The sequence below is a fragment of the Anolis sagrei genome, chromosome Y, assembly GCF_037176765.1.
Source record: "Anolis sagrei isolate rAnoSag1 chromosome Y, rAnoSag1.mat, whole genome shotgun sequence".
Lineage (NCBI taxonomy): Eukaryota > Metazoa > Chordata > Lepidosauria > Squamata > Dactyloidae > Anolis > Anolis sagrei.
Window position 1 is genome coordinate 81,919,475 of NC_090035.1, and position 12,453 is coordinate 81,931,927.

At 42.7% G+C, this 12,453-nt stretch overlaps 1 protein-coding gene across 1 annotated transcript in view; it reads left to right on the plus strand.

The window, feature by feature from the left end:
* LOC132780038 (basal cell adhesion molecule-like) overlaps positions 1-8,595 on the plus strand; it is a 94,407-nt gene extending 85,812 nt beyond the window's left edge. The window contains exons 15-16 of the mRNA XM_067461603.1: positions 1,872-1,992; positions 5,510-8,595. Of these exons, the coding sequence (XP_067317704.1) occupies positions 1,872-1,992; positions 5,510-5,515 (127 nt within the window). The 3' untranslated portion in view covers positions 5,516-8,595. The remainder of the gene's footprint in view (positions 1-1,871; positions 1,993-5,509) is intronic.
* The last annotated feature ends 3,858 nt before the right edge of the window (positions 8,596-12,453 follow it).

The following is a 12,453-nucleotide window of genomic DNA, read 5'->3' on the forward strand; positions in this document are numbered from 1 at the left end:
ATACACTTGTGAAACGTGGACTGTCTACAGACATCAGACGCAACTCCTGGAGCAATTCCAAATACAATACCGCCTGAGCTCTACAAGTGCAGCATTTTTCTGAATGAAGCAGAGAGTGTTTGAGGACCAAGACATCCGTAGGGAGACCAAGGGGCTTGTTGATAAAGCTATTGTCCTCCCAATCCTGCCATACACCTGTGAAACGTGGACTGTCTACAGACATTAGACGCAACTCCTGGAACAATTCCAATTACAACACTGCCTGAGCTCTGCAAATGCAGCATTTTTCTGAATGAAGCAGAGAGTGTTTGAGGACCAGGACATCTGTAGGGAGACCAAGGGGCTTGTCGATAAAGCTATTATCCTCCCAATCCTGCCATACACCTGTGAAATGTGGACTGTCTACAGATGTCACATGCAACTCCTGGAACGATTCCAAATACAACACCGCCTGAGCTCTGCAAGTGCAGCATTCTTCCGAATGAAGCAGAGAGTGTTTGAGGATCGGGGCATCCGTAGGGAAACCAAGGATCTTGTTGATAAAGTTATTGTCCTCCCAATCCTGCCATACACCTGTGAAACGTGGATTGTCTACAGATGTCACACGCAACTCCTGGAATGATTCCAAATACAACACCGCCTGAGCTCTGCAAGTGCAACATTCTTCCGAATGAAGCAGAGAGTGTTTGAGGACCAGGACATCCATAGGGAGACCAAGGGGCTTGTCGATAAACCTTTTGTCCTCCCAATCCTGCCATATACTTGTGAAACGTGGACTGTCTACAGACATCAGACGCAACTCCTGGAACAATTCCAAATACAACACTGCCTGAGCTCTACAAGTTCAACATTCTTCTGAATGAAGCAGAGAGTGTTTGAGGACCGGAGTATCCGTAGAGAAACCAAGGAGCTTATTGATAAAGTTATTGTCCTCCCAATCCTGCCATACACCTGTGAAACGTGGACTGTCTACAGATGTCACACGCAACTCCTGAAACGATTCCAAATACAACACCGCCTGAGCTCTGCAAGTGCAACATTCTTCCGAATGAAGCAGAGAGTGTTTGAGGACTGGGGCATCCGTAGGGAAACCAAGGAGCTTGTAGATAAAGCTATTGTCTTCCCAATCCTGCCATACACCTGTGAAACGTGGATTGTCTACAGATGTCACACGCAACTCCTGGAACGATTCCAAATACAACACTGCCTGAGCTCTGCAAGTGCAGCATTCTTCTTCAGTTTGGAGCCGGGAGTAGAGCCCACACCAGCAAAATTTAGAAAGTAGATTGCCCAAGGAGGGGTTAAAAAGGGTTTTCCTTGTTAAAGAAAAGAAACAGTTCACGAAGCCATTTGCCTGTCCCTTGTGGACAAGATTAAGAAAGCCACCAGTTGATTCAAAGCCTTGAAGCATTTGTTTGACCTGTTGAAGATCTGAGAAGCATTTGTTTAATTTGTTGAAGACCTAAGCAATAATAAAGGACTTTGTTAAATCTTTCAAGCTTCTAAAGACTCTGTATAGGAAAATCCTTAGGGCCTCTCACTTGAGGCACCCTGGCTTCCCGCTGGGCACAAAGAGCACGTCCAGCAGTACAAACTCTATAATAATAATAATTATTATAATTATTATAATTATTATTTATAGACCGCCCTATCTCCCTAAAGGGACTCAAGCATCTCTCTGTTCTGAGAGTCTAATAGAGTCTCTGTCTTTCTAAAGCCTGTTGTTTCTATAGTCTTCTAAAAGCATACTGTTTCTGAAATGGAGTCTGAGTCTGAATAGACACAGATCCGATCTGGGTGTATTCAGACTCAGACTCCATTTCCCAGTGTGGATGCAGCCTGAGATGACCCCGTTTTCCACCCCTTTCCAGGACGCCCAAAGAGGGGAACCCCGATGACACGGTGGTGGAGATGAAGACGGACAGACGGAACGAACAGACGGGGCTCCTGAGCCACGGAGGGGGAGGCGGTGGTGGAGGAGGCACCAACGAGGTGAGCAGGAAGAGGAGGGGTTACAATCGCTGAGGGATTCTGGGAGCTGTAGTCCTCAGGGCAAGCTTTGCCCACACTTTGGGACTACTTGCTGGGGATTTTGTAGTGCCCGGATTTCACTTCAGTTGCAACAGTGGCAGCTTTTGCACTGCCGGTCGTGCTCTGAATGCGATTGTCCCAGTTCTTGGCAGAATGGGGTAGGACTGGATGGCCCACCAGGTCTCTTCCAACTCTATGATTCTATGATTCTATGACTGTGAGAGCTGTTCAGTGGTGGAACTCTCTGCCTCAAAGTGTGGTGGCTTTTAAACAGAGGCTGGATGGCCATCTGTTGGGGGTGATTAGAACACGATTTTCTTGCTTTTTGGCAGAATGGGGTTGGACTGGATGGCTCACCAGGTCTCTTCCAACTCTATGATGCTATGCTATGCTATTCTATAACTTGATTCCAAACGATGCTTCGTCTGGCTACATTTTCCATGCTTGGGACTTTTATCCTATAAATCCCTCCTTAGCCATGGAAACGTATTATTATTATTATTATTATTATTATTATTATCATTATTGATGATGATGATGTCCTCTTCATTAACATTCAAATCCTTCTTCAGCCATGGAAATGTATTATTATTATTATTATTATTATTATTATGGATGATGATGATGATGATGTCCTCTATTATTGTCATCCTCATCATTAACATTGAAATTTCATCTCAGCCATGGAAATGTATTATTATTATTATTATTATTATTATTGATGATGATGTCCTCTTCATTAACATTCAAATCCTTCTTTAGCCATGGAAATTTATTATTATTATTATTATTATTATTATTATTATTATTATTATTGTCATCCTCATCATTAACATTGAAATTCCATCTCAACCATGGAAAACTATTATTATTATTATTATTATTATTATTGATGATGATGATGATGTCCTCTTCATTAACATTCAAATCCTTCTTCAGCCATGGCAATGTATTATTATTATTATTGTCATCCTCATCATTAACATTGAAATTTCATCTCAGCCATGGAAATGTATTATTATTATTATTATTATTATTATTATTATTATTGATGATGATGTCCTCTTCATTAACATACAAATCCTTCTTCGGCCATGGAAATTTATTATTATTATTATTGTCATCCTCATCATTAACATTGAAATTCCATCTCAACCATGGAAAACTATTATTATTATTATTATTATTATTATTATTATTATTATTGATGATGTCCTCTTCATTAACATACAAATCCTTCTTGAGCCATGGAAATGTATTATTATTATTATTATTATTGTCATCCTCATCATTAACATTGAAGTTCCATCTCAACCATGGAAATTTATTATTATTATTATTATTGATGATGATGATGATGATGATATCCTCTTCATTGACATTCAAATCCTTCTTCAACCATGGAAATGTATTATTACTTTACTGACACAAAAGCACAATATGTCACAGCAAATGTAATTTTTGTTTTTTGGTTTTTTAAGTCCCTTCTGCTGTGTTTTTCAGTTTTTTTCATTGTTTTTCTGAGTTATGGTCACTCGTTGGCCTGAGAGGTGTCTTGTGTCCAAATTTGGTGTCCATTCGTCCAGTGGCTTTTGAGTTCTGTCAATCCCACAAACAAACATTACCTTTTTGTTTATATAGATAAGTAAAAAGCATCTAAAAAAACACTTTAAAGGAATAGGTAAATTCAATTAGGCAGGAAGATAAGCATGAACATTGTAATGTATTTTCTTTTTTTGGCTTTTTAAGTTTCTTCCGCTGTGTTTTTATGAGTGATGGTCACTTGTTGGCCTGAGAGATGTCTTGTGTCCAAATTTGGTGTCAATTCGTCCAGTGGTTTTTGAGTTTTGTTAATCCCACAAACAAACATTACCTTTTTATTTATATAGATAAGTAAAAAGCATCTAAGTAAAAAGCACTTTAAAGGAATAGGTAAATCCAATTAGGTAAGAAGATAAGCATGAACATTGTAATGTATTTTCTTTTTTTTGGCTTTTTAAATCCCTTCTGCTGTGTTTTTCCGTGTTTTTATGCGTGATGGTCACTCGTTGGCCTGAGAGGTGTCTTGTGTCCAAATTTGGTGTCCATTCGTCCAGTGTTTTTTGAGTTCTGTTAATCCCATAGCGAACATCACCTTTTTGTTTATATAGATAAGTAAAAATCATCTAAGTAAAAAGCACTTTAAAGGAATAGGTAAATCCAATTAGGTAATAAGATAAGCATGAACATTGTAATGTTGTTGTTTTTTGGCTATTTAAGTCTCTTCCGCTGTGTTTTTCAGTGTTTTTCTGAGTGATAGTCACTTGGCCTGAGAGGTGTCTTGTGTCCAAATTTGGTCTCAATTCGTCCAGTGGTTTTTGAGTTCTGTTAATCCCACAAACGAACATTATCTTTTTATTTATATAGATAAGTAAAAAGCATCTAAGTAAAAAGCACTTTAAAGGAATAGGTAAATCCAATTAGGTAGGAAGATAAGCATGAACATTGTAATGTATTTTCTTTCTTTTTTTGGCTTTTTAAATCCCTTCCGCTGTGTTTTTCTGTGTTTTTATGCGTGATGGTCTCTTGTTGGCCTGAGAGGCGTCTTGTGTCCAAATTTGGTGTCCATTCATCCAGTGGTTTTTGAGTTTTGTTAATCCCACAAATGAACATTACCTTTTTATTTATATAGATAAGTAAAAAGCATCTAAGTAAAAAAGCACTTTAAAGGAATAGGCAAATCCAATTAGGTAAGAAGATAAGCATGAACCTTGTAATGTATTTTCTCTCCTTTTTTTGGCTTTTTACGTCTCTTCCGCTGTGTTTTTCAGTGTTTTTATGAGTGATGGTCATTTGTTAGCCTGAGAGGTGTCTTGTGTCCAGATTTGGTGTTCATTCATCCAGTGGTTTTTGAGTTCTGTTAATCCCACAAACGAACATTACCTTTTTATTTATATACATAGATAAGTAAATAGCATCTAAGTAAAAAGCACTTTAAAGGAATAATTAAATCCAATTAGGTAAGAAGATAAGCATGAACATTGTAATGTATTTTCTTTTTTTGGCTTTTTAAATCCCTTCCGCTGTGTTTTTCCGTGTTTTTATGCGTGATGGTCACTCGTTGGCCTGAGAGGTGTCTTGTGTCCAAATTTGGTGTCCATTCGTCCAGTGGTTTTTGAGTCACGTTAATCCCACAAACGAACATTACCTTTCGTAATGCCTTCGACAATACATTGAACATTACCTTTTTATTTATATAGATAAGTAAAAAGCATCTAAGTAAAAAGCACTTTAAAGGAATAGGTAAATCCAGTTAGGTAAGAAGATAAGCATGAATATTGTAATGTTGGTTTTTTTGCTTTTTACCTTTTTATTTATATAGATAAGTCTTTCAAACCAGGAACAGAAAAAGTTTCCAATTTTGTTACATCGTGTAATATGTTCTCTTCCTCTTTCCTTTTCCTAACCCCTTCTTTCTTTTCTTTTCTTTTCCTCCCAGTGCTGAGAATAGAAGAACTTTTTTCTCTCTCTTCTTTCTCTCTCCTTTCCGTTCGGCGCCGGGCCCAACGTCCATCTTGGAGGAAGAAGACGACGACGATGCCAAAACGGGGAACGGTGGCCAAGCCCTCTTTGGCTTCCTCCTCGGGCGCAAACTCAACGTCCGCACGTCCAGACTTTGGGTGCTGGAGGGCGGGGTTCGGAGCCGCCTCCCTCCTCTTAAAAATGCCAGACGAATTTGTTTTTGGTCCCGTGCCCTCTCCTTCGACCGCTTCCCCTCGTTGCCAATCCCTCGGTTGCCTTGCCACCCCAACAACGCACAGACTTCTCCCACCCTGGACACGATTCCAGAGATATATCCACCCCGCTTGCCTAGTTTCCAACAGACCTCACAATCTCTGAGGATGCCTGCCATAGATGTGGGCGAAACGTCAGGAGAGAATGCTTCTGGAACATGGCCACAGCCCGGAATACTCACACCAACCCAATGCATCGATGTCATGAATGCACAGGATTCGTCCGTGCACAAGTTTCATGGAGGAGGATTGGAGGCTTCCTTTCCACTTGCATGTATCCAAATGTAAACATGTTCCGTTGTGCCACTCAAACATCCCTGTTATGCGCCTGCATTTGCTGTTCTCCGGCCTCCCCTGTTTCTCCTGATGATGTTGCCATGCGCACTTGCCAGACCTCAGTTCCTTCCTTCCACACAATGCTGTTACAGCGCAATTGCGCACAAGAGAAAGGCTTTTGGTTTCTGTTGGCTTGGGGAGGGATGCTGCAACATCCCTCCCCAAGTGGAAATTCACACTTGGGAGTTTGGTGGAAACTCCTTCTTTGGAGGCTTTGAAGCAGAGGCTGGATGGCCATCTGTCAGGGGTGCTTTGAACATGATTTTCCTGCTTCTTGGTAGAATGGGGTTGGACTGGATGGCCCACCAGGTCCCTTCCAACTCTAGGATTCTAGGATTCTATGTTCCCAGGCCCAAGAAGTCAAGGCTTCCTCAGAAAAGGGGCAGGACTTCTAGAAAGTCTCAGATATTTCATTATCCTTCTTTTCTTCCCTTCCTCCTTCTCTTCCTTCTTTTTTGACTTCTCTTTCCTTCCCTTCTTTCCCTTCCTTCCTTTTTTCTGTTCTCCTTCCCTTCCTTTTTTTCCTCCTACCCATTTCTCCCTTTTCCTCCTTCCTTTCTTCTCTCACTTTACTTCAGTCCCTCCCACCTTCTTCCTTTCTTCTATCACCTTTCTTCCTTTTTGCCTTCTCTTCCCTTTTCTTCCTTCCTTCCTTTTTTCCTCCTCCTTCCCTTCCTTTTTCCTTCTCCTTCCTTCTTCCCTCCCTTTTCTTCCTTTCCCTCCTTCCTTTCTTCTCTCACTTTCCTTCAGTCCCTACCTTCTTCCTTTCTTCTATCTCCTTTCTTCCTTTTTGCCTTCTTCCCTTCCCTTCTTTTCTTGCTTCCTTTTTTTCCTTCTCCTTCCTTCCTTCCTTCCTTCCTCCAATTTCTTCCTTTTCCTCCTTCTCTCATTTCCCTTCAGTCCCTCCCACCTTCTTCCTTTCTTCTATTACCTTTCTTTCTTTTCCCCTTCTCTTTCTTTCCCTTCTTTTCTTGCTTCCTTCTTTTTCCTTCCTTCCTTCCCTCTTTTCTTTTTTTCTTCTCTCACCTTTCCTTCCTATATTTCTCCTTCCCCCAACCTTTTCCCTTCCTTTCTTCCTCTCTTCCTCTCTTCCTCTAATTTTTTCCTTCTTTCCTTCCCTTCCCTCCATCCCTTCCTTTCTTTCTGCATCCTTTCTTCTATCACCTTCCTTTTTGTTTTCTCTTTCTTTCTCTTCTTCCCTCCCTGACCTTTTCCCTATCCCTCCTTCTCTTTCATTCCCTTCTGTTCCTTCCCTTCTTCCATCTCCTTCCTTCCTTTTCAACTTCTCTTTCTCTCCCTTCTTTTCTCCCTCCCTTCCCTTTTGCCTTCTCTGTTCCTTCCCTTCTTCCATCTCCTTCCTTCCTTTTCGTCTTCTCTTTCTTTCCCTTCTTTTCTTCCTTCCTTCCCTTTTGCCTTCTCTTCCATTCCTCTCTGTTCCTTCCCTTCTTCCATCTCCTTCCTTCCTTTTCATCTTCTCTTTCTTTCCCTCCCTTCCTTTTCATCTTCTCTTTCTTTCCCTTCTTTTCTCCCTCCCTTCCCTTTTGCCTTCTCTTCCATTCCTCTCTGTTCCTTCCCTTCTTCCATCTCCTTCCTTCCTTTTCATCTTCTCTTTTTTTCCCTTCCTTCCTTTTCATCTTCTCTTTCTTTCCCTTCTTTTCTCCCTCCCTTCCTTCCCTTTTGCCTTCTCTTTCATTCCCTCCGTTCCTTCCCTTCTTCCATCTCCTTCCTTCCTTTTCATCTTCTCTTTCTTTCCCTTCTTTTCTCTTGATATTTTATCCTCAGCTCAGGTTTTCCCCACTGCCTTCCTTCCCTTTGAGGCGGCCGCTTCGCTCTGCCTTCAGGTCCTTTCCTTGTGTCCCTTTTGGGGTGATGCCCACCTTTCAAGGGGTGGCACAGCCCTTATTTTGACGCTCTCTCCATGGAACTGTATGGGTTTGTTTCCCCCTCCGTCGATCTATATCTCTCTCAATATGGCCTATTTTTGTGTGTGTGTGTCCGTCCTGGACGGCGTCTCGCGGGGGCTTTGGCCTGCGGTGTCTTCCTTTGCCCACTCCTTTCATTTTCTCCTTGCACTTGTCTGGTCAAGACACTGGCTTTTTTGGGGGGGGGGGACTTTTTATGATTTTTTTTTTAAAAAAAACGTGGTATATTTAATGGTGTTGCATCTTGGAAAACGAGGCGAGGCTTTGGAGCTATGGCACAGGTGGCTTGCAGAATAATTTGTGCAAAAAATAGTATTTTCAGGGAAAGTAATGAGACTAGATGACCTCTGGAGACCCCTTTTGCTTCCATGCAAAGGCCCACCGAGAGCCTCGGCCAGTTGGCACCCCATAATAACCCCCAAATCCGATGCCATAGCTCCATTGCCCCCTTCGGACATGTCTACTGCCTGCTGCCCTTTTGTCCCCCGGATTACACTGTACATTAGCAATTAAAAGGAAAATATTGTAACTTCTGCCTGCCTTTGGGAGTATTTTTTGCTTTTTTGTCATTCCAGGAGTTGTAGTTTTCCTAGTTTTGCAGACCGACCCCAGTAGGACCTCAATGGTGCAAGGCTATGGAGTCCTGGGAACTGTAGTTTCCTCATTTAACCTCAGCAGACTGAAAGGTTACAACAACATCTCTTATAGAACTCCAGTATGCTGATGACAACGTCATCTGTGCACATTCAGAAGAAGCTTGCTGGTCATTACAAGGCCCAGTCTTTCCATTTTCAAGGAATAGATACAAAGTTACAACATCTGTTATAGAATGCCAGTATGCTGATGATAACATCGTCTGTGCACATTCAGAAGAAGCTTGCTGGTCATTACAAGGCCCAGTCTTACGATGACTATCCATTTTCAAGGAATAGATCCAAGGTTACAACAACATCTGTTATAGATTGCCAGTATGCTGATGATAACATCGTCTGTGCACATTCAGAAGAAGCTTGCTGGTCATTACAAGGCCCAGTCTTTCCAAGACTATCCATTTTCAAGGAATAGATCCAAGGTTACAACAACATCTGTTATAGAATGCCAGTATGCTGATGATAACATCGTCTGTGCACATTCAGAAGAAGCTTGCTGGTCATTACAAGGCCCAGTCTTACGATGACTATCCATTTTCAAGGAATAGATCCAAGGTTACAACAACATCTGTTATAGATTGCCAGTATGCTGATGATAACATTGTCTGTGCACATTCAGAAGAAGCTTGCTGGTCATTACAAGGCCCAGTCTTACGATGACTATCCATTTTCAAGGAATAGATCCAAGGTTACAACAACATCTGTTATAGATTGCCAGTATGCTGATGATAATATTGTCTGTGCACATTCAGAAGAAGCTTGCTGGTCATTACAAGGCCCAGTCTTACGATGACTATCCATTTTCAAGGAATAGATCCAAGGTTACAACAACATCTGTTATAGATTGCCAGTATGCTGATGATAACATTGTCTGTGCGCATTCAGAAGAAGCTTGCTGGTCATTACAAGGCCCAGTCTTACGATGACTATCCATTTTCAAGGAATAGATCCAAGGTTACAACATCTGTTATAGAACTCCAGTATGCTGATGGCAATGTCGTCTGTGCACATTCAGAAGAAGACTTACAAGCCACTCTAAACACCTTCACAGAAGCATACGACAAACTCAGCCTGTCATTGAACATCGATAAAACCAAAGTGCTCTTCCAGCAGTCACCAGCCATCCCCTCCCCAATGCCAGTGATACAGCTTAATGGTGTAACATTAGAAAATGTGGACCATTTCCGCTCCCTTGGCAGCCACTTCTCCACACTCAGCATTGACACTGAAATACAACACCGCCTGAGCTCTGTGAGTGCAGCATTTCTCCGAATGAAGCAGAGAGTGTTTGAGGACCAGGACATCCGTAGGGAGACCAAGGGGCTTGTTTATAAAGCTATTGTCCTCCCAACCCTGTTATACACCTGCAAAACATGGACTGTCTACAGAGGTCAACACTGACACTGAAAATACAACACCGCCTGAGCTCTGTGAGTGCAGCTTTTCCGAATGAAACAGAGAGTGTTTGAGGATCGGGATATCCATAGGGAGACCAAGGGGCTTGTTGATAAAACCATTCCCCTCCCAACTCTGCTACATGCCTGCGAAACGTGGACTGTCTACAGATGTCCGCACTGACACTGAAATACAACACTGCCTGAGCTCTGCGAATGCAGCTTTTTTGAATGAAACAGAGTGTTTGAGGACTGGGACATCCGTAGAGAGAACAAGGTGCTTGTCTATAAAGCTATTCTCCTCCCAACCCTGTTATATGCCTGCGAAACGTGGACTGTCTACAGACGTCAACACTGACACTGAAATACTGACCGCCTGAGCTCTGTGAGTGCAGCTTTTCTGAATGAAACAGAGTGTTTGAGGACTGGGACATTTGTAGGGAGACCAAGTGGGGCTTGCTGATAAAGCTATTGCCCTCCCAAGCCTGCTATATGCCTGCGAAACGTGGACTGTCTACAGACATCACATGCAACTCCTGGAACGATTCCATCAGCGCTACCTCCAGAAAATCCTGCAAATCTCTTGACAGGCAGACAAATGTCAGCGTGCTGGAAGAAGCAAAGACCACCAGCATTGAAGCGATGCTCCTCCGCCATCAACTCCGCTGGACCGGCCACGTTGTCCGTATGCCCGACCACCGTCTCCCAAAGCAGTTGCTCTACTCCGAACTCAAGAAGGGAAAACAGAATGTTGGTGGGAAGGAAAAGAGATTGAAAGATGGGCTCAAAGCCAACCTTGAAATCTCTGGCATAGGCACTGAGAACTGGGAAGCCCTGGCCCTTGAGCTCTCCAGCTGGAGGTCAGCTGTGACCAGCAGTGCTGCAGAATTTGAAGAGGTATGAATGGAGGGTGAAAGAGAGAAACATGCCAAGAGGAAGGCGCATCAAGCCAACCCCGACTGAGACCGCCTTCCACCTGGAAACCAATGCCCTCACTGTGGGAGAAGATGCAGGTCAAGAAGAGGGCTCCACAGTCACTTATGGAAACACCCTGGAGGATTATCCTATTCGGACAACGAGGGATCGTCCAAGTAAGTAAATAAGTAAGTTTGCACTCTTCAGCAGCAAAGCTTCGAGACGTTGGAAAACTAGAACTCCCAGGATTACCATCGCACGGAGCCTTTGACAGTTCAAGCCGTGCCAAACAGCATTCGTTCTGCAGTGTAAGTGCAACCAAAACATCTCCTTTTAGCATCGGATATTTTTGCAGATGTTCCCGCATTCTTTCTTCTTGGGAAAGGAAACTTGGAGAAGACTTGGCTCCGTTTCCCATTTATTTTTATTTTGCTTGCATATTTCGTTTTTAGCCTTACAAGGTAGTCAGAAAGCCGGCTCCCGTCTTTTACGATGGGACCTATTTTTGGCCCTCCGTTCGCCCAGCCTGCTGGATTTGCAGAATTTGCAAAACCAAGGAATTAAATTTGCAAAACCAAGAAATGTAGTCCTAACGTCCAAAGGATGGTCCATTCTGGGTGCATTCTATACTGTTGAATTAATATGGTTTCGGCCACATTGGAGAGCTGTTTCCGAGCTATTCCTAAACCTGGAACGGATTCTCCGTACCTTTGAAACATGCTAAGCAGGGACAGCCCTGGTTGGCATTTGGATGGGAAACCGCAAGGAATACCATGCCATATTTCAGAGGAAGAAACCTGCAAAAATCTTATTTCTATATGGTTTCGGTCACCTCAGAGAGCTGTTTCCGAGCCATTCCTAAACCTGGAACGGATTCTCCGTCCCTTTGAAACATGCTAAGCAGGGACACCCCTGGTTGGCATTTGGATGGGAGACCACAAGGAATACCATGCCATATTTCAGAGGAAGGAACTGGCAAAAATCTTATTTCTATATAGTTTCGGCCACGTCAGAGAGCTCTTTCCGAGCCATTCCTAAACCTGGAACAGATTCTCCGTCCCACTGAAACAAGCTAAGCAGGGACATCCCTGGTTGGCATTTGGATAGGAGACTGCAAGGAATAACCATGCCTTATTTCAGAGAAAGAAACTGCAAAAATCTTATTTCTATATAGTTTCGGCCACCTCAGAGAGCTCTTTCCAAGCCATTCCTAAACCTGGAACGGATTCTCCGTCCCGCTGAAACAAGCTAAGCAGGGACCGCCCTGGTTGGCATTTGGATGGGAGACCGCAAGGGATACCATGCCATATTTCAGATGAAGAAACTGGCAAAAATCATATTTCTGTATAGTTTCGGCCACCTCAGAGAGCTCTTTCCAAGCCATTCCTAAACCTGGAATGGATTCTCTGTCTTACTCAAATATGCTAAGCAG